This window comes from Bubalus bubalis, chromosome 12, assembly GCF_019923935.1.
Source record: "Bubalus bubalis isolate 160015118507 breed Murrah chromosome 12, NDDB_SH_1, whole genome shotgun sequence".
NCBI lineage: Eukaryota > Metazoa > Chordata > Mammalia > Artiodactyla > Bovidae > Bubalus > Bubalus bubalis.
The window spans coordinates 65,383,141-65,406,582 of record NC_059168.1 but is presented as its reverse complement, the minus strand read 5'-3'; the positions used below and the strand labels follow the sequence as shown (position 1 = coordinate 65,406,582).

At 36.5% G+C, this 23,442-nt stretch overlaps 1 protein-coding gene across 3 annotated transcripts; it reads right to left on the bottom strand.

Annotated features, from left to right (window-relative positions):
- Nucleotides 1-2,786: 2,786 nt before the first annotated feature.
- Nucleotides 2,787-16,485, bottom strand: ETAA1 (ETAA1 activator of ATR kinase). 3 transcript variants are annotated; one of them, XM_025261255.2, is made up of 6 exons: nucleotides 16,136-16,485; nucleotides 14,871-14,999; nucleotides 14,534-14,610; nucleotides 10,647-10,759; nucleotides 8,355-10,396; nucleotides 2,787-3,284 (listed from the first exon to the last, which is right to left on the bottom strand). In XM_025261255.2, the coding sequence occupies exons 1-6, from the start codon at nucleotides 16,344-16,346 to the stop codon at nucleotides 3,169-3,171; spliced, it is 2,688 nt and encodes an 895-aa protein (XP_025117040.2). In that variant the 5' UTR covers nucleotides 16,347-16,485; the 3' UTR covers nucleotides 2,787-3,168. The 3 variants fall into 3 exon arrangements, with proteins under 3 accessions (XP_025117040.2, XP_006066704.2, XP_006066705.2); XM_006066642.3 differs by having other exon boundaries at nucleotides 16,124-16,484; XM_006066643.3 differs by having other exon boundaries at nucleotides 14,871-14,995; nucleotides 16,124-16,262.
- Nucleotides 16,486-23,442: the final 6,957 nt, after the last annotated feature.

Below are 23,442 nucleotides of genomic sequence, written 5' to 3'. Positions count from 1 at the left end.
TTCTAGAAACATATTCCAATTCTGAAGTTCAAGGAATCAGAGTCAAAATGCTTTAAGTGCGGCAAGACAGAATCTCTGCCATCAGAATCTATTTAAATTCATTCAACATTTTATAAATACCACTGAATACCAGCCACTGAATATTGGATAGACAGATGAATAAGATGCCTCTGTCCTTAAGAACTTTAAACTTAGTGATAATAGAGTATAACGATATAAGTAGATTTTCCCAAGGTGTGGTACATGCATGCGTAACACTGTATATAAGAAGCAACCCAAGTTTTCCTCGGATCCGAGATGACTACAGCAAGAATGAATAATGACAGACAGGCTCTCTTCTGTAGATTTTCCTACAATAATGGCGTTCTTAGCATTGGTTTTTCTGCAGCCAACCTGAGATGCATAAATAGCAGCAGAGCTTGAGATGGACTAGAACTGCCAGGCCTACCAGTTGCCCCTTCCTTGTGTGAAAACAGACCCCTATAGACTGGAAAAAGCCAAGCTAGAGACGCTATCTAAACAGTCCTCCATATGCTCAGTAATGGGCCCCTCAACTCCTACCGTTTCCAACAATAGCTAAAGAAGAGGAATCAGTATGATAAAAAGGGAGAGGGTGAAGAGCATTCTCAGGCTTGGATTTGGTGAGCCACTCTTACAACTCCATAAGTACTGTAAGTTTGCCTTTAAAGAGAAAAGTGGTCACTTTAAAGAAACTGTTCGGTAAATAGCAGCATAGGCTGTATTGAGAACATGATAAAATTACGGAAGAGATGCAAACTAACAAGTTTTACAAATATTACTACAATGCATATACAACTAAATTAACACATAAGGCATTATAGAATTGTTCTACAAAAGATACAAGAAATAAGTACCACAATGATCAGAGAAATCAATTCCAGTAAGGATGAAAGTGAAAGTGAAGTCGCTCAGTCGTATCCAAACTTTTGAGACACTATGGACTATACAGTCCATGAACTTCTCTAGGCCAGAATACTGGAGTGGGTAGCCTTTCCCTTCTCTAGGGATCTTCCCAAACCAGGGATCAAATCCAGGTCTCCCGCATTGCAGGTGGATTCTTTACCAGCTGACCCACAAGGGAAGTAAGGAGGGTAGGGTACAAGTGTCCAAGAAACGAAAACTCACTGGGCTGAGTTTTCACAACTGGACAGAATAGGCTAAAGGCATTCTAGATAAAACAAGTGGTGGGCGGTAGAAGCTTAAATAAAAGCAGAGATAGATACCAAAGGATAGTAAGAACACAGTGAAGTTATTTTAGAAAATGATAAGGGTGTTCTTTGGAAGGAATGATGCTAAAGCTGAAACTCCAGGACTTTGGCTACCTCATGCGAAGGGTTGACTCATTGGAAAAGACTCTGATGCTGGGAGGGATTGGGGGCACAAGGAGAAGGGGACGACAGAGGATGAGATGGCTGGATGGCATCACTGACTCAATGGACGTGAGTTTGAGTGAACTCTGGGAGTTGGTGACGGACAGGGAGGCCTGGCATGCTGTGATTCACGGGGTCGCAAAGGGTTGGACACGACTGACTGATTGAAGATTCTCAGCTCTTCATTCTCTTACATACAATTACCTGTATTTATGTTCTTTCTAATAAGAGCCTTAGACAAAAATTACACATTACCTAGAATGTGTTATATTGCTATTGCTAAGTCACTTCAGTCGTGTCCGACTCTGTGCGACCCCATAGACGGCAGCCCACCAGGCTCCCCCGTCCCTGGGATTCTCCAGGCAAGAACACTGGAGTGGGTTGCCATTGCCTTCTCCAATGCATGAAAGTGAAAAGTGAAAGTAAAGTCGCTCAGTCGTGTCCGACCCTCAGCGACCCCATGGACTGCAGCCTTCCAGGCTCCTCCATCCATGGGATTTTCCAGGCAAGAGTACTGGAGTAGGGGTGCCATTGCCTTCTCCGAGAATGTGTTATATATGAAAATACAATTTTAAAAATGAAGTATCTCTGTATAGGTCAAAATAATGGTGAACACCCTCACAGGTATGTCACATCTATAACTTTCGTCACATCTCCTAAAGCCATTTGGGATAAACAAAGCATTTTTACCACCCTTATGCCCTCATCTTAAGAGTCTTTTTACTTCTGGCTTAGAAAATCTCAGACAAAAACAGATAATAGAGAAGAATAAGCAAAGTCAGTGAATTAATCAAGGTAAAATTATATAGTTATAGGAAAATTGAAGAGATTCTTTTTATATCCTGATTCTTTAATATAAGAAACAATCAGTATTATGAAAGTCTCTTAATGTATTTTACTTTTAATTTTATACTACAATTAATGCTCCCACAAACAAGTTATTTTATGTAGTAATTAATACTCTGAAGCAAATGATACCATTTGACTAGGTATTCATTAGAATGAAAGAAACCTTTCTAATCCAAGCATGAACTTGCCTGTGACTTTCAGAATAAGAGTATTCATCTCTCACCTATACAATGAAATTAGACCAGATGATCTCTAAAGTTTCTGATAGTTCTAAATGTTAATGACGCTACACTACTTATATAGCCAATCCACAATCTTTTTTCTAAAGTTCTTAAATCAGGATCTTCCCTAAAAATGGTGTGAAGTTTCCAAAATGCATTACATTTTAGAAAATTTTAAATTCACATCTATTACAGACTAGGAATTGAAAAGAGTAATTTCTTACAAATAAAGTGAAGTCCTTTATTTCCTACCATCCATGTTCCTAAGAATATGAAAGTATTAATTAAATTTCAGAAATGTATAAAAACTTTAAGGAACAGTTACTGAAAACAACAACAAAAAATTTTATTAACTTAGTAGGTTGAAGTTTTGTATTTGGAAAACAATTAACAATAAAAAATTAAGGAGTTTTGGGATGACCCTCTGTAATCACAGTATTTAAAAATAAAACTACTTTCCTCTGCATAATTCTACTACATAACTGCTAACTTTACTGAACTTCCAAAACTTACATGCAATTAACTTCAATATACATCTCCAAGGAAAGGTTTCATCGACCACGTAAACACTGATTTATTAAATATAGTACAAGTCCATGCTTTATAACTCAGCATTAAATTTCTCATGGAGAAATCAAGAAAAACATTTCCTATCATAGATAGTTATCAACTGTCTTTATCTCCCAAGTAACATTTCATTAAAGAAATCATCTGCCTTTCTTTACAGATGATGCCTGTGCTTTGGCCATTCTTCGAACCAGCGCTGCTTGTCTTTTTCTCTGAATTTCTTCCGGAGAATACTTTCTATTTTTCTCTTCTTCTTCTAAAAATGAAACCAAATATAGATATTAGTTTTAAAGACTATAAAATCATTCTGAATGAGTTTTAATTTTTACTTTTTCATTACCCAGATCTGCCACACTGGTTTTGTTATTGGGCTTCCCTGGTGACTCAGATGGTAAAGAATGCCTTTGGTTTTGTTACTCAGCCATGTTGTTGCCGTTTAACTGGTAAGTCCTGTGGGACTCTTGTGACCCCATGGACTGTAGCCTGTCAGGCTCTGTCTATGGGGTTTACCAGGCAAGAATACTGGAGTGGGTTGCTATTTACTTCTCCAGGGGATCTTCCTGACCGAGGGACTGAACCTGCATCTCGTGTCTCTAGCATTGGCAGGAGGATTCTTTACTACCTAGCCATCAGGGGGGCCCATCCTAAACTATTAAGTATAAGACTACAAATGCAGATACAGTACAAGGCTCCAGGCCAAAATGAAATCAAGAACTGATCAATCTCTTTGATGTACTCTTCTCACAGGGTAATAAAATTGATTAAAAACTCTATATTTTGACTACCCAGCAAATAATTCTTATGAACAATGACACCTAATTTATATAACCAATAAATGAATATATTTTAAAAACAAATTGGAATTTTAAATGTTATATAGATTTTAATAGAAAAGTACTCAAAATAAAATGAATCAGATATTAATAATACTTCAAATATATATTTTTACTATAAGATAACTGATGTTAATATTCCTACTCGTACATTTTTTTCCTCTATAGATCTCAGATATTTTCATTTTAGCTGTTTAAGAAAAATATTTTGCAGTAATAGAGTGAAACCTATCATGTCAATCAACATAAAATTCACTGTCAAATACTGTATTTTTAGATGGAAGATATATTTTCTATAAACATTGGAAAATTATTTCAAGGAGCAGGATGTCTGCATAAAATTTTCAATATGAAATCTTTTTAAAAAATGTGGAGCATTCTGATATTTTTTTATGTAACATACTTTAGTATATACTTCAGATAAACATACTATGAAATGAACAATGTGTCTTAAATTTAACACAACCAATTCTGCCTCTACCAAAATTCTGAGTTCTAATAAAATGAATTTAATTCCACAGTTAAGCCAAGTCACTCTAAGCTACAATATTAGATTATTTATGTAATGCTACTAAGAATTAGACTTCAAAATTTTAGCCAACATTTTTTCATTTAATGTTCTAAAATCAAGACCATCATCCAAATACATATTTAAGTGACTGTGTATTGGTGAAACTGTATATATTGTAAAATTTACCCTTTACAGAAGTTAAATAAGAATCAGTAGTACTGTTAACAAGAGAAATAATATCTACAGTGACCTCTACAGAGATTCAGAATATAGTTGTTATAAGACATTTCTCTTGTTAACCAAGGTAGATATTTACCCAAAATATATCATCACTCTCTCCTTCTGTCCCCAGTGTAATCAGAAATGGGAGAGGGTGCTCAGAGTAAGAGATATATATCTCAAATTCCCCAGGTGATTCTGTTGCCTTTTACTTTTTTTCTAAATCAATTATCTTATAGACTGCAGCTATTTTTTCTTATAGAAAGATACAACATATAAATTAGCTTGACTAATTTATTATTTTAGTCTGAAAGCAGAGAAACACAAGAAACTCAGAACACACACACAATTTACATTCAGTTGACTGTAAATTTAGGTAGAAGGAAAATAGGTTAATAATCCATGGCAGAATAGAACATAGCTCCCTAAAACTGGCACCTCAGTTGGTTATGTGGTATTCTACAAATTAATTTCAAAAGATACAATAAAGTCACATAGGGAAAATTTGATTTTGGAAGAGCCATTCATTTCTTCGATAAAAATACATACCAAGGGCTCCAACTATTGGCGAGGAACAAAACAAAAATGGCTCTTTCAAATCTTAATCCTGAAGCAGGGGAGAAAAACTTTTTTTTTTCAGTTGTTGTTTAGTCACTAAGCCGAGTCTGACTCTAGCAACCCTGTGGACTGTAATCTTCCAGGCTCCTCTGTCAATGGGATTTCCCAGGCAACAATACTGGAATGTGTTGCCATTTCCTTCTTCAGGGAATCTTCCCAACTCAGGGATCCAACTTGTGTCTCCTGCATTGGCAGGCAGATTCTTTATCAGTGAGCCACCAGGAAGTCCTTTTTTTCAGTAAAAGACCCAAAAATATGTTAACTTTTAAGAGGCATAGGATCTCCTGTGGCAACTATTCAGCTCTGTCACAGCAGCATGAAAACAGCCATGGGCAACACATATAAATAAATGATGTGGCTATGTTTAAATAAAAGTTTGTTTAGGGACAATGAAACATGAATTCCACATAGTTTTCAAAAGGTATTAAGTATTATTGTTCTTTTGATTTTTTTCAACCATCTAAAAAGTGAAAATCACCTTAATATGGTGGCTGTACAAAAAACAGGTTATATAGGCTGGATTTGGACAGGCCACAATTAGCCAAATCTAGCTTAAAACAATGAGGTAGTTAGAAGTCCCCCCCACCCCGCCACCCCGCCAAAGGTATTTGCTGCAGAGCAGCTTGCTACACCAAAGTAAAAGGAAATGGCAATAATAGAAAATGTCAACAAGGTTAATATTAATTAGAATATTAGGTACTATCAATAAACTTAACAGAAAAACTGTAAAGTAAACTGAAAGAGTCTGTCCATAAAAAACAATGCTGATAAGATAGTAGACAGGAGTTTCGGAGAAACTCACATTCCAGAGAGACTTAGTCTTTAATGGAATTACAAGTATAATTAATTCACATTGGAAGAATGACTCAATTAACTGTACTTAAATATAAACAAATATCTGAAACTACTATCAATTGACAACAATTTTAAAGTTTCAAAATATTTAGTTTGGGTGATAACGTAGCGTATTCATTGTCAGTATTGATAAAAGTATAAATTGATGTAATTAGGGGTAAGATTTAAAGATCTCCATCAACATTTAAAATATTCTGAATCTTATATCAATTTTCAAACAGATACAATCTCATGAGCATGTGCAAATTTATGTAGAATATTCACTGGCACACTGGACTGCTTGTAATGCAAAAAACTGCAATCAAACTAAACCTCCATCAATAGAGAAACAGATAAATTATGGTATCATCCATACAACTACATATTATGTAGAGATTCAAAGGACTAAAGCAAATCTCTATGTACTATCAGGAAAAAGACAGTTACAATACATTAAGTGAAAGCAAAATCAAGCTGCCAAATAGTCTTTGCTATATAATTACAACTATTTAAATAAATGTATAGGTATACACACACCATCCTTCACCCCTATGTTTTTATACTTGCAGAAAATGCTATTAAAAGGGGCTTTCCCTGAAAAATCATTGGAGAAAAGGAGAAATAGAGGACTTACCTTTTTATGTCAAATTAACTTATACTTTTTACTTTTAAACAATAACCTATTACTGTCGCAAATTTTTTTAAATTGAGGGATCACTTAACAGGAAAGTTGTAGTGATAATGCCAACAAAAGCATCATTTAGAATCTAAACAGAAAACAATCTACTATTAAAAGAAACTAAAAACTCCATTACCATATTAACATTGATCTACATAATAGGTAAAATTCCTAATGTTAGCCTCAAGTGAGGGAGACTGATGTAAAAAGTCAATAATTACAAGCCAGCATAGTAAATGGTGTAAAACAAGTTAGCACGGGCTACTGGCATAACTGAGAAAGTGAATCAAAATCACTCTGAGTAGTTAGAAACACATTGTGTTTAAGAGATAAATGGAAACCAGCTAGCAGATCTGATGTATGCATGTGGGGATACAAGGTTTCTGTTGAAGAGCACTGGGCATTAAGAAACACACAGTTATGCCATAAATATTCCTTTTTAAAAATTATTACAGTATCAGTGAATGACAGACTTTTCAGATTATATTGTATAATGTTCACTCAAATATTTATTAAACATCTTCTAAATGGCAGCTGCTATGGTAGCTTAGGTTCACCGATGAGAAAGATGGTAATCAATATCTGATTGCAAACTGTGACAAAAGAAATTAAGGAAATAAAAGAGAGATGACTGAAAATAACAGGAAAGCATTTATAGACTGTTGAAGGCAGTAGTGTTAGCTGAGAATAGCAAAGTTCCTGAACTAGAGAAGAACCTATTCTGTTTGAGGAACTCAAATACAGCTGGTGTAGCTGAAATCTAGTAGGTAAGGCAAGAAAAAAAGAGAACAGGCAGGTTATAGAGACAGTCCAGGCTTGCAGATCAGGGTGTAAATTAAGATTTTATTTGAAATATGATGAGCAGTGCCTGAAGCTTGTCTTCAAGCAGAGGAATGCCAAATATGTCTACTTGCTTTTTATTTTTTTAACCTTGTTTTAAAAGATGAGTCTGCTGTTTGGAGACTAGAAATGAGAGGGAACAGGTAGAAGAACTGCAGCAGTCCAGTCAGGCAATGTTGGCTTGCATAACGGTGGTACAGCAGAGAGTGAGAAAAATGGACCATTTTGAGATACATTTTTTGAAGTAAAAACAATGGAACTTGAGAGATAGAAAGGAAAATTGGGGGAAAAGAAAAACTGAAAAGAATCAAAGATCACAAGATGTACTAAATAACAACTCTAACCATCATAGCTAACAGTTTTATATCAGATAGTATTCTAGCAAAGGCATTTAAGTAGAATGCTTTAAATCTTCACATATTGTTCTGCTAAAAATACACAATTACTCAAATTTTAAAACAGTGAGGTATTTCAGTGAACACAAGGACTCTCAGACAGTAATACATAGATGTATAAGTAAAATTTTCTAGGAAATAATTCAGAAAAGACTCAACACATACGTATTGATTGGCAACTATAATAGTCACTGTATTACATGTTGGCCAAGAATTCAATGCAGTCTTTTAAAAACACAAACCACCCAGTGTTTGTATATTCCAGCATCATTATTTGTAAGAATCACTTTAAGACTTCTAGTTAAAGCAGAATAGTGTCTTTAACATGTATGTCATGAAAATTCAATACAACAAAGAACTAGTCTGGCTGTTTTTCAAAGAACAAATTAATACATACCTTTTGAAGGTTGTTTCAAAGGTTCAGAAAATTTCACCAAAGACTGCTGTTGAACAGCCTTCCCAGGTAACGGGTTGACAGTTTTATTCTTCTCCAAACCCTGTGCTATTTTGATATCAGAAATACTTCCTGTTACAGAACTGTTATTAAATGGGGAAAGCATCGGACAATTTTTCATCTTTGTAAACACGTACTCAGAAATTCTAATTGCTCTGTAACGGTCACTCCGAGCTTCACCTCTTATGGTGCTCTTGGATAGATGTAGGGTACTCAATCTCTTCTTAGAAGCAGCAATTTCTGTACTCATATGATGTGAACCCACATTCAAACTTGAACTTCCTGTAAGAACTGATTTAGAACTATTCACTTGTTTTGGTACATCAGTGTTGTTGCACGAGACATGCAGATTACTGATCTGACAGCCTGAGTTCTTAGAGTATATACTCAAATTTGTCGTGGCACCTAAAAATCCTGGAGAATTTCCATACATTTCCCCTCTCTCCATCTTCACTGATTTATTTATTTGTAAGCTATTTGCCAATGAAGATGTCTGCGCTGAAATGCTGTTCAGATTCAGGTGCTTTGACTGCATCAACTGACTTGCTTGTTTAGGTGTAGTAAACACGTTTTTGGCTCCATGTTTAGAACTATTATTGATCCCAAGTATACTTTCTGATGTCTTGCTGTCAACTCTAATATCTTGCTCCTGAGTTAGTCTTTCAATATCATCACATGCCTGGTATAATATATCATCATCTACATCATCTGCTTCCCAGCTATTCTCTAACTGATGACATGCTTTAACAATTTCATTGGTAAATGATGGATCATTCCAATCATCAAAGAAAGAACCTAACTTTGATCCATTACTCTGATCTGGGTTACAAACACTGGTTGTATTGCCCAAAGTTGCTGAGCCGAAAGGCTTGACATTAGCAGGCACCTTCAAAGACTGATTAAAAATGGACTTATTAGTACATCCTGGTTTCAAAGCAGATTTCTTTTCAGAAGCATTTACTTTAGAATTAAATTTAGTATGAGTATCTTCATTTACTTTTGTCAGATTAGATGCAACTGCACAGTCTTGAATTTTGTCTTGATTAACAACTATATTAAAAGATTTCTCCAATTTCATTTTATTCCCAGTGGCTGATAATTTATTTGGTTTATCATTTGGCTTTGGTGAAAATCTGTATTTTTCCGCATCTGTTAATTCATTGTTCCATGTATTTGAAGGAAGACCTTGTAAAATTTTTGAATCTCTTAACTTGACATCTACACTTTTATTCATTCCTGACTTACTTGTAGCCTCTTTACTGTTAAAGGAATACATTTCCTTTTGATCAGCAATTTGGACTGTTTTAGGAGCAGGGAACAGCTCAGACATTTCAATATTCTGCATAACAAAAGGTTCATTACTTAGTAAGTTTTCCCAATCATCCTCAAAATCACTGGTAGTAAAAGTATCAATGTGTTTATTAAAAGTTCCTGGTTCCTTAGTACAGAAAGTTACATATGATTTTGTCATTCCAGGATTATCGACTTGATGAGAAAGTGATCCTAGGGTTTTACTTGGCAGATTTTCAGTGACCACAGATTCATTAGTAATGATTTTCTCCTCTTTCAAAGTGTTTTTCTTTCCAAAGGTAGTATTACTGGTTTTCAAGAAAGCATCTGACAAATCTTGGCTTAATTGTCCACTACATTTCTGAGTAGAACCATCAAACATGGCAATAAAGGCTGCTTCAGCATTTTGGTCAAATGGCTTCTGACTGCTGGTTTGATCATTTACCACAGATATCTTGGTATTTTCTTTCACTGGCTTCTTTATTATAGCCTTATCTATTTCAGGAACTATATCACACAGTAACTGCATCTGTACATTATCTCTGCAATTATGTGAAGTCTCTGCTTCTGAAATCATCTGGATAAGATCATGATTTCTCTTGTCTTGCTCTTGAATCACATCCAGCTCTTCCATATTTTTATCAAATTGCTTAGCTAATTTCATAAGTTCTTCCTCTTGATTTTGTGATTTTAACCTATTAAACAAATATTTCAAAAATTATGTAGATATTCTACAAGTCATAAATACTAAACTGTTATTTAACATGTTTTAATGTTAAAACTCACAAATTTTAACACATCCTGACATAAATAAGTTCAAAACTTTACATGTCAAAGTTAAGGATAATAATTTATAACCATTTTGACATACACACAAAGCCCAAACAAAATACTAAAAATATTCACTTCACTGAATGTCAGAAAAACTGAAAAGTTTAAACTTACTTTGTGCAGCTGAGTTTTGCTCTTGATCTTCCTTTGGCTACACTAGGAGTGCAAGGAATAGCAGTGTCACCAATCCACATGCCGAGCATGGAGTCTGTTGTTGGTTTCTCATCCTTTGGTAGAAGGGCCAAAAAAAAGAGAGAGATGTGAAAGTACAAAAACTAACCAAACAAAAACCCACTTTAATTATGTAGAATTATTTTCTTAAAGGAATAAATTGTGGTAAAGTGACAGCAATCAAACAAACTTCAAAACAATGAAAAGCTGGAGGATGGTTATAACAAGTTGCAAGAAGTGATCTACTTGCTTTAGGGAATGAAAACACTCAGAATTGGAAATTCCATATTTTCAAAAAACTTTTAAGTTTTTAAGAATTTAATTAGAAATGCACGTTAGTTGCTCAGTAATGTCTGACTCTTTGCGACCCCATGGACTGTAGCCTGCCAGACTCCTCTGTCAATGGAATTTTCCAGGCAAAAACACTGGAGTATATAGCCATTCCGTTCTCCAGGGGACCTTCCTGACCCAGGGATCGAACCCAGGTCTCCTGCATTGATTGCGGGCAGATTCTTTACCATCTGAGCCACTGTGGAAGCCACTGCAGAATAGAAATACATATTCAATAATAAAAGTACATATTTTTATCAAAAGAAAACTGATCAACCTATTTCAGTTGTCCTAAGATATTGATAAAAATAAATGTTAGTACTAGAAATAAACTGTGCAGCAGGAATTATCAGAGTTAGGAATAAAAAAATAAACAGGGAGTTCTTTCTGTATTACCTGAATCTCCAAATTTTCCCTATTGCCATTATAACATTTATCTAAGTTGGACAATCCATGTTGACGTGAATTGACAACACTTAGATAGAACTAAGAAAATTTAGCATTAAGTCAGGACCAAGTTAGAGATAATGGCAAGATTAGAACTGATGCTGTGAATGAGGTAGGGAGAAGAACAAAATTAAGTAGAGAAAGTGGGTAAAAAAGTTTTAACCAGTATTAAGGCTAGAAAAAAGCCATTTTAGTCCTACATGTTTCTTTTATACCTTTTAGTTACTTGATCATGCACAAAATTAGAGAATGAATTCATTATTAGTTACAAACCAAACCAACAAAATAAACAAGTTAATCATTTTCTACTCTATTTTTATAGTACCTGGAATGAATATAAACAAGCAACTGTCACACAAAATAATCTAATCACTAGATTACAGATTACTTGAAGGCAAGTACAGTTTCTATGATAACTCAGCATCTAGCAAAATGCTGAGCATAAAGATGTCAGTTCATGTTTATACACTAGAAAGTTAGGTGGTAAGTTGCCTACAACTTGGTACTTCAAAATCATCAATTAATCAAAAAGTAGTTTCCTTAGATGTCCAATTGCATCCAGCAGTTTTCAGCTTTGCAAATACTCAAGAAAAGCAATAAATTTGATTTTAGACTCAATACATAGCTTCCCTTTTGTTTCAACAATCTTGAATTTGGGAAGATAACATTCTTAATGATTTAATTACGATTTTTTTTTTTTTTTGGGTCCATTTACCAAGTATTTTAAATTCACTCCATTTTTAGAGAATAAAAGTATAATAACTTTATATATCCAGTTATATAAATACATGGGTCCTATATATGGTTTTTATATTATTGTAAATGTTACATTTTAAAAAATTCATTAATAATTACATAGTACAATCCAGGTGCTGTAAAATGTATCTAAGCACATTAGTTCATTTAATTCTAGAGTATACTCGGCAGAGTTGTATAAAAATGATGGAAAAATATATACCATCTTCAAACAAACAATACTGTATGAAAAGTATCCTGAAGAAAGTAAAATGACTAATCAATTAAAATAAAAATGTAAATTTTAAAAAATGTCATCTCTGGAACTATTGCTGTTTGTTGTTTAGTCCCCGAGTCGTGTCCAGCTCTTTGTGACCCCATGGACTGTAGCCCACCTGGCTCCCCTGTCCATGGGATTTCCCAGGCAAGGAAACTGGAGTTGCCATCTCCTACCCCACAGGATATTCCCGACCCAGGGACTGAATCCACATCTCCTGAATTGGCAGGTGGATTCTTTACCACTGAGCCACCAGGAAAGCCCCATCAATTAAAAGTACAAATTTTAAAATATATCTCTGGAACTATTAAGGTGATTTAAATAATTATTTGAGGAGGGTAACTCATCTATGCCATTCTGGAACATGACAAGTTCCTAAACAGACCTTGATATTACCAAAGATTTATACGCTTTAAAAGTGCTCACTTGAAAGGGGTACCATGTAAAAACAACTAATTTAACTGTATTTCTTCTTATACACAAGTTATCACTTGCATACTGCTGCCATTTCTTTATGTAAGCAATTATTTCCAGCCTACTTAAGTAAAGAGTTCAATAATTTACTTACCTTTTTTATCACTAATTAGGCTGGCCAGTCCACACATTTTATTATGCTTCTTTCGTGTAAAATCAACAATTTAATGAAGATCTATTGTTAACTTATGTAGCAAATAATATATGGCATAAATGCTATTTAACTAATGAACTCTATGTAAAATGTATTTCTATGACATGCCAAAGATGGAAAGTAGAGCTAGTAGCAACAGAGCTCTTTTGACTGTGCTAGTTGTAATTTTGGATGTTTTATAGCCACTAAGAAAAACTTTATTTCCTGTCTCCTCCACCTGGATGATGGTGATCCTTGTAACCACAGTTTGGGCCAGTGCCATGTATTGTTTATGGTCAACATACAGTCACTATCTGAGGCCACATCAAGGAAAATATCATACTTCCTGTGAAGACACTAAACAAAAATTGGATGTTTTCTGGATTTAAATGTTGCTGAATAAGAAAAAACAGAAAAAGGTCCAGAGCAGAGAGTGACTTACTCAAGCATCACAAGAGCTGAAATAAAGAAGAAACTTTTGAACACAGTTCTTTTACAGCAAATAATTTAACTATCATACTTAATTTTAATATACCTAGTATTTGTAGTACATAGTTTACAAACAATTTTTATCTAATTCAATCATCACAATAATACAAGAAAGAGAGCAAGACAAGTAATAATTCTATTTTAATAACTAAATGAACTAAAGTTCAGATAGTTTAAGTGACTTGCTTATATGTGTGTGTATGCTCAGTCAAGTCCAACTCTTTGAGACCTCATGGACAGTAGCCACCAGACTCCTGTGTCTGTGGAATTTCCAAGGCAAAAATACAGGAGGGGGTTGCCATTTCCCACCACAGGGGATCTGCCTGACCCAGGGACTGAACCCATGTCTCCTGCGTCTCTTGCACTCGCAAACAGATTCTTTACCACTGCGCCACCTGGCAAGTCAAGTGACTTGCTTAGGGGTTGCCACAGAAGGCAGACTTAGTACTAAACCCAAATCCAGTTTTTTTCCACTCTAATGTTTCCTGATGATATTTTAAGTTAACAAGTATTAAGAAAGGCAGTTTCAACTGGGAAAACACTACTACAGACAGTTAAAATAATAATAATAATAATAATAATAAAAAGATTTTGAAGTTTAAATTTTTATTGTCTGATTCTATTCTTTTAGTAACCTGAAAAATAATAACCATATATTATTAAATAACATTAAAAACAAAATAAAAACAAGGCTCTCGTTAAAAATCATCTCTAAAAAATAAAACATATGCTTAGGAAAATATATGTTCCCAACTTTACATTATGTTCCTTTTTTCAAAACATGCATTTCAGTTGTAGAAAAGGTAAAAGTAATCTGTGCTGCTCTGTTTCTGGAGAAGAGAATCGAATAAGACAAAATATTTTTCACATAAATGAACTACAAACAAAACTTACTGCCATTTGTTTCACTGTTCTAAAATACACTATAAAATTACCTATATTTACCTGAGGAGCAATACGATTAACAATATGTGAGATCTCATCACTATCTGTGGTGTAAAGCTGCTTTTTTCTTCCTTTATCTAAAGAAACAAAGAAATTCATATAAATTATAAACAAAAATTTCTAAAAATATCAGTCACTTCTTACAGAAAACAATTAGCATGACTTAGATCACTAAGCACTCTGACATCACATGCCTATCACAGTAACAAAATCACTTAAGATTTTGGAAAAACATCTGCTGTATGAAAGTTCCTGATGTGAATACCTGACTGAAATTCTAAGGTTAAATCCTAATCATCAAATATTCACCCAGATAAAACTGTTAATGACAAATTACCTAATTGTTTTGTCATTGGAGAATTTTGATCCCAAAAGATATCATTCTGTCCATCTGGATCATTAGGAGAACTGAAGGTAGATGACAATAAATCCATTTGCAGCGTTCTCTTTGGTGTCTCATATCTTTCTATACAAAATAAGATGAAAATAACTATTATTGCATTCTAAAGGATTACTTTACTTCATAACACCCTAATGTTCAATACCTCAGGTAAATTACTTTTTATGTTGCAATTATAAACTTTTCTCCCAGTGATGACTATATTACTTTATCCACAACTGAAACGTGTTTCACATAAAAATCCCAGTAGTACGTTACAAACTTGACATTGTAAATAATAAGTACTTTAAGACAATCTAATAGCTCTATAAATGGACAATACTGTATAAGCTAGCCACTCCACTGAACTCGGCTTTTGGAACCACCTGTAATTTACAAACACATTTCAAAAATGAAAAATATTTTAACAGCAACTTCAGAAAAAGTCTGTGTTTAGCCTCCTTTGGGCAACCCTACCCAATTTACACTAATTATTTAAAAAAACTATAGTGAGCCATTTCTTAGTTACGTTCTGTCAAATACCACTTTTTGTTTATTCTGCAATTGTTTTGTGAAAGTAAACTACAAACAAGGTAAAAAGCTCTATTTTAAGAACATGCTCTAGGAAACAGCTCTTCTGAGTTTCAATTCCTATCAGGATTCATCAGAAATCTTTTAAAAAAATGAAACACCAAAAAGTGATCAGAATGATATACTTGGAGGCCCATAGTTTCCTACTTTGAGGAACTTTATACAAAGGAACTTCCGGTTTATTCATAAGGTAAAACATCACCGAGATCTTGAGAATACAGATAACTGTATTTCATATGGCCTCTTCACTAAAATCTGGTCAGGGCAAACAGTTTAAGGTGAAATAACCCCTCTAGGCATAACCTGAAGGCTTTAAAAGGTATTATTTCTCATCGCTATGCCACTGCTGATCCCTGGAGAAGCAGCCTAGAAATTAGCGTTCCTCCCTGAGGTAAACCCCACAACTTATTCCTGTGGCAGGGGCGATAAGTGGTGGTCAAGCCTAACCGGGCAGTGCTCATACTCGGGGATGAAAGTCGTGGGGGAATATATTCTGGTTAATTTTGAACTCTTGAGGGAGAAGCCCAGGGAAAGAAAACACGATTTCAGACTCCACCCCCACCCGGGGCTCTAAAGCTGAGGCGCAGAGGCCCAGGGAGGCCCCGCTGCCCATGTCTCACCCTCGGTATTACTTTTACTGCACGAAGCGGCTACTGGAGGCTGTTCTTGCTGCGGCAAGGGCCGGGGAGGCCTCTCTCCTGGCCCTTGGGGCCCCGAGCCGCGGGCCGCCCTCAGCCGCCTCTTTCCCGATTCGAACACCAAACTGCATTCTTCAGTCGCCATCGCTTTGCGCGGCGTTTGCTTCAGGCCAGAGCTGTCCCCATGTTTCCTTCGCCGACTCATGGCTCAGGACCCCCTCCACCGGCAGCGTTTCCTTTCACATTTTGCAACGGGAGGAGTAGAGCAATGGAACTAAAAGCGGGACGCCAAGCCAACGACCGCCACCATTTTGATCGGAGGGACGCTCGTAAGAGGAGGGCGCTGATTGGCTGCGTCGGGACGAGGGGCGGGGCGACCAGGGTGCCTGCGCAGCCCGCGACCGTGTCTGCTCTGTTTGCTCGGATTCGTCCGCATTGGAAGTGATTTAAGGGGTATTGGTCTGGCCACAGAGGCTCAGAGCTAGAGCATGCGAGGTGTAAAGAATCCTCTGGCACTTTTTTATTGGGTTTACAACTAGAATCGGAGAAGGCAATGGCACCCCACTCCAGTACTTTTGCCTAGAAAATCCCGTGGACGGAGCAGCCTGATAGGCTGCTGTCCATGGGGTCGCTAAGAGTCAGACACGACTGAGCGACTTCACTTTCACTTTCATGCACTGGAGAAGGAAATGGCAACCCACTCCAGTGTTCTTGCCTGGAGAATCCCAGGGACGGGAAGCCTGGTGGGCTGCCGTCTATGGGGTCGCACAGAGTCGGACACGACTGAAGCGACTTAGCAGCAGCAACAACTAGAATAACACATTACTCGGGTTCAGATTATTGTGGGTTTTAATTTTTGGAAAAAGAGGAAATACAGGAATCGGAAGGAAGACAAAACTTCTTCCATAGATGATATGTGCATAGAAAATCAAAACACGTAGGAAAAGTTATTAAATTCATAAATTAACAGAGTTGCTGATACAAAGTCAATATTCGAGGATCAATTGTGTTTCAATGGATTAATAATGTTAACATTGACGTTTTAAAGAAAGATGATTCATAGCATACAAGATATCAGTTAATTAGGAATAAATTTAACCAGATGGTAACCCTCCTACAGAGAGAATTATGAGATATTAAAAAAAAAAAATTGAAGACCTAAATAAACGGAGAAATATTGCATTCATAGATTGAAAGACTCAATATTGGTAGATCTTTTTTTCTTGAACGTCACTCAGTGGTGTCCAACTCTGTGGGACTCTCTGGACTGGGGCCTGCCAGGCCACTCTGTCCATGGAATTCTGGTGTGGGTAGCTGTTCCCTTCCCCAGGGAATCTTCCTAACCTAGAGATCCAGCACAGGTCTCCTGCATTGCAGATGGATTCTGTTACCAGCTGAGCCACCAGGGAAGCCCAGGTATACTGAAGTGGATAGCCTATCCCTTCTCCAGTGGAACTTCCTGACCCAGGAATTGAACTGGGGTCTCCTGCATTGCAGGCAGATTCTTTACCAGCTGAGCTACAAGATAGATTCCCTCAAATCAAGTGCTATTTGATTATATATTGAATTGTAAAAGGTAAAATAACATTCTATTATATATATTGTCTTCATTACATAAAGTGAATTTTAAATTGAACAAAAAGGTCACCAACTGTAAAGAAAATAATTAAAAATATGGCTACATTAAATTCATAACTTGAGGACTTCTGCCTAACCAAAGACAACATTAAAGACAATGAAAAGCAAGTCACAGATTGGGAGAAGATTTTACAATATGCAAAATTAAGGGCTCATATATAAACCATACCAAGAACAGATATAAATCTCTAAGGAAATGATTGACCACCATTAAGAAAAGTGGGTCAGATATTTTAGGAGGCTCTGCAAAAGAAAATCAACGTGTTCAACAAACTTGTATAAAGGTACTCAACCTTATTTGTGATGAGGAAGATGAAAATTACAACGAGGATATGATACTCTTCTCAGGAGGAGGGTGCAGAAACCCACTCCAGTATTCTTGCCTGGAGAATCTCCATAGATAGAGGAGCTTGGTGGGCTACAGTCCTTGGGGTCACAAAGAGTTGGACACCACTAAAGCTACTGAGCATGCATGCACATGATACTCTTCTACACCCATCAGAATGGCTAAAATTAAGGTCTGACAATAGAGGTAACAAGGAAGTAAAACTGATGAGACCATAGCCACTGCCTTGGTTGCATCATGCGAGAAAATGGACAGCCAGAAGCCCCAGCCAATAGAAACTGTCACAGAACTGCTGGTGATGGCATAACTTGGTTTATCAACTTGCAAAACAGTTTTTGATCTAGCAATCCCACTCCACATACTTGTGTATCAAGATACATTTTATAAGAATGCTTTTAGCAATTAAATTCAAAATTACCCTAAGCTGGAAGCCAACCAAATACCCTTCAACAGTAGAGTGGGTAAATATATTGAGCTATATTTACTCAACAGAATGCTGCATAGTAATGAAAATGAAAAACTATAGCTCCTTGTAACAGGAAAAACATATCTCATAAACTTCAGCAAAAGAAGCCAGATTCCCCTATCCATCCTCCCCAAGAATACTATGTAACTCCATTTACATAAATTCCAACAGGCAAAATTAAACCATATTGTATAGAGATGTAAGCTTAAATGATAAAATTATAAAGAACAATCAAGGAAGTGATGACCATAATAGTCAGAATAATGTTACTTTGGGGAGGAGAGAAGGGCAATGATTAGAAGCCAAGATGGAAGGAGAGTATCTGATAGTTTTGTTCATTGGCTTATTCTAGTTGTTGATTTTGTGATAATTCATTGAGCTGAACATGTCATTTTATGTACTTTTCTGAATCATATTTATCAATAAAAATATTTTAAAATTTTAATGTAAGGCAAAAAAAACCTTTATTTCCACTGAAGAAATGGTTTATATTTCTTTTTTGTAATTTACTATTTTTGTTCTTCAGTTTGGCTGACAGGAATCCTAGAACTAAATCTGAGGTACTATCAATTATGTAAAACATTGTGGCAAAGTAGTTCTTTTCTTTTTCCTCACTACTTTACTTTCTACTAATATTTCTATTGCCATTTTTGCAAGAGAAGAGGGAGCCAGAGAACAGTCACATTCCAGGTCTTGTCCTAGGTCTGGAGCAAGTTCCTGGGATGGGCCAGTAAGTGAGCGTCCTTGACTTGGAGCAGGAAAGAATTCAAAAGCCAAAGTATTAATAAAGTGACAGCAGGTTTATTTAGAGTTACACATTTCACTGGCAGAAACCAGACCATCTCAGGTAGGTAATTTCATAGGTTAATGGGAGGAATATGCTAACTATTTGGGGTAAGAGGAGAGATTTCCAGGAATTGGGCCACCACTCACTTTTGGCCTTTTATGGTCAGCCTAGGAACTGTCACGGCACTTGTCATGGCACTGGTGTCCTTTAGCTGGCCCATGCATTACAATGAGTCTGTAATGAGGTTCAAGATCAATCGGAAGTCAGATCTTTCAGCATCTTGGGCCTAATCAGTTTTTGTAGTATTCTATACCATTCTTTTTTTGCATTTCTTTTCCATGGGGATGGTCTTGATCCCTGTCTCCTGTACAATGTCACGAACCTCATTCCATAGTTCATCAGGCACTCTATCTATCAGATCTAGGCCCTTAAATCTATTTCTCACTTCTACTGTATAATCATAAGGGATTTGATTTAGGTCATACCTGAATGGTCTAGTGGTGTTACCTACTTTCTTCAATTTCAGTCTGAATTTGGCAATAAGGAGCTCATGATCTGAGCCACAGTCAGCTCCAGGTCTTGTTTTGGCTGCAAAGAATATAATCAATCTGATTTCGGTGTTGACCATCTGATGATGTCCATGTGTAGAGTCTTCTCTTGTGTTGTTGGAAGAGGCTGTTTGCTATGACCAGTACGTTCTTTTGGCAAAACTCTATTAGCCTCTGCCCTGCTTCATTCCGTATTCCAAAGCCAAATTTGCCTGTTACTTCAGGTGTTTCTTGACTTCCTACTTTTGCATTCCAGTCCCCTATAATGAAAAGGACATCTTTTTTGGATGTTAGTTCTAAAAGGTCTTGTAGGTCTTCATAGAACCACTCAACTTCAGCTTCTTCAGCATTACTGGTTGGTGCATAGACTTGGATTACTGTGATATTGAATGGTTTGCCTTGGAAACGAACAGAGATCATTCTGTGTTTTTTGAGATTGCATCCAAGTACTGCATTTCGGACTCTTTTGTTGACCATGATGGCTACTCCATTTCTTCTGAGGGATTCCTGCCCGCAATAGTAGATATAATGATCATCTGAGTTAAATTCACCCATTCCAGTTCACTTTAGTTCGCTGATTCCTAGAATGTCGACGTTCACTCTTGCCATCTCTTGTTTGACCACTTCCAATTTGCCTTGATTCATGGACCTGACATTCCAGGTTCCTATGCAATATTGCTCTTTACAGCATCGGACCTTGCTTCTATCACCAGTCACATCCACAGCTGGGTATTGTTTTTGCTTTGGCTCCATCCCTTCATTCTTTCTGGAGTTATTTCAAATAATAAATTATTTTTTTTAATGCAAAAAAAGCAAAATGGCTGTCTGGGGAGGCCTTACAAATAGCTGTGAAAAGAAGAGAAGTGAAAAGCAAAGGAGAAAAGGAAAGATTTAAGCATCTGAATGCAGAGTTCCAAAGAATAGCAAGGAGAGATAAGAAAGCCTTCCTCAGTGATCAATGCAAAGAAATAGAGGAAAACAACAGAATGGGAAAGACTAGAGATCTCTTCAAGAAAATTAGAGATACCAAGGGAACATTTCATGCAAAGATGGGCTCGATAAAGGACAGAATGGTATGGACCTAATGGAAGCAGAAGATATTAAGAAGAGGTGGCAAGAATACAGAGAAGAACTGTACCAAAAAGATCTTCACGACCCAGATAATCACGATGGTGTGATCACTGACCTAGAGCCAGACATCCTGGAATGTGAAGTCAAGTGGGCCTTAGAAAGCATCACTATGAACAAAGCTAGTGGAGATGATGGAATTCCAGTTGAGCTATTCCAAATCCTGAAAGATGATGCTGTGAAAGTGCTGCACTCAATATACCAGCAAATTTGGAAAACTCAGCAGTGGCCACAGGACTGGAAAAGGTCAGTTTTCATTCCAATCCCAAAGAAAGGCAATGCCAAAGAATGCTCAAACTACCGCACAGTTGCACTCATCTCACACGCTAGTAAAGTAATGCTCAAAATTCTCCAAGCCAGGATTCAGCAATATGTGAACCATGAACTTCCAGATGTTCAAGCTGGTTTTAGAAAAGGCAGAGGAACCAGAGACCAAATTACCAACATCCGATGGATCATGGAAAAAGCAAGAGAGTTCCAGAAAAACATCTATTTCTGCTTTATTGACTATGCCAAAGCCTTTGACTGTGTGGATCACAATAAACTGTGGAAAATTCTGAAAGGAATGGGAATACCGGATGACCTGATCTGCCTTTGAGAAATTTGTATGCAGGTCAGGAAGCAACAGTTAGAACTGGACATGGAACAACAGACTGGTTCCAAATAGGAAAAGGAGTACGGCAAGGCTGTATATTGTCACCCTGCTTATTTAACTTCTATGCAGAGTACATCTTGAGAAATGCTGGGCTGGAAGAAGCACAAGCTGGAATCAAGATTGCCGGGAGAAATATCAATAACCTCAGATATGCAGATGACATCACCCTTATGGTAGAAAGTGAAGAGGAACTAAAAAGCCTCTTGATGAAGGTGAAAGAAGAGTGAAAAAGTTGGCTTAAAATTCAACATTCAGAAAAAGAAGATCATGGCATCTGGTCCCATCACTTCATGGGAAGTAGACGGGGAAACAGTGGAAACAGTGTCAGACTTTATTTTGGGGGGCTCCAAAATCACTGCAGATGGTGACTGCAGCCATGAAATTAAAAGACGCTTCCTCCTTGGAAGGAAAGTTATGACCAACCTAGATAGCATATTCAAAAGCAGAGACATTACTTTGCCAACAAAGGTCTGTCTAGTCAAGGCTATGGTTTTTCCAGTGGTCATGTATGGATGTGAGAGTTGGACTATGAAGAAGGCTGAGCACCGAAGAATTGATGCTTTTGAACTGTGGTGTTGGAGAAGACTCTTGAGAGTCCCTTGGACTGCAAGGAGATCCAACCAGTCCATTCTGAAGGAGATCAGCCCTGGGATTTCTTTGGAAGGAATGATGCTAAAGCTGAAACTCCAGTACTTTGGCCACCTCATGCGAAGAGTTGACTCATTGGAAAAAGTCTGATGCTGGGAGGGATTGGGGGCAAGAGGAGAAGGGGACGACAGAGGATGAGATGGCTGGATGGCATCACCGAATCGATGGATGTGAGTCTGAGTGAACTCTGGGAGTTGGTGATGGACATGGAGGCCTGGCGTGCTGTGATTCATGGGGTCGCAAAGAGTTGGACACGACTGAGTGACTGAACTGACCTGAACTAATGCCATTCTTTTGCCACAGTTCTGCCCTGCTCCCTTCCTTCCTGTCTCACCACAATTATATGTAATCTACATATTTAAAAACCATTATTTAGTTTTATATTATTTATTTATATATAACTGGATATGACTGCTTGGGAGGTCACATCTCTTAAAATTCAAATTAATTTCTTGAACCTGCAATTGTTTAAAGTAATAGGAATATTTCAGTTATTTTCTGGGGTCTCTCCTACCTCTCAACTGACCAAGAATTCCAGAAGCAAAATTTTACAAACTCAAATGTCCATTATAATACTTTCTTAAATAAATGGCATCATAGCTATCTAAGACTAAATTTATCCTAAAAATACCTAACTCATACTGAGAAAATAGTTGAAGGTATTTGAAGTATTTAATAATGCCTATTGGGGCAATAACTATGTGGTAATCATTTAAAGCATATTAATACTGAAAATAAAATAGCAATGAATAATTTCCCTTAACTGTCCAAATTCTATAATGCCCAAGTAACTCTTATAAAAAGGAACAACTCAAACTCAAAAAACAGACATATGTTCTTACCTTAGTAGCCCCAGGATGGCTATAATCTATAATCATTATGTGGTAGGAAACTATCATAAGTTTTAGTTTTAAAGTTACTTAATTCACACAATCTGTTCCAGTTCTAAATGTAGTTCAAAATAAATGTGTTTCCTGAATATAGCTCCAAATGAATTACAGTACAACTAACTTCTGGATAAAATATTTTAATAAAAGGTAAATCTTGTAGACATCTGAATGCAATGTCATCCAAAAGGCCAAAAG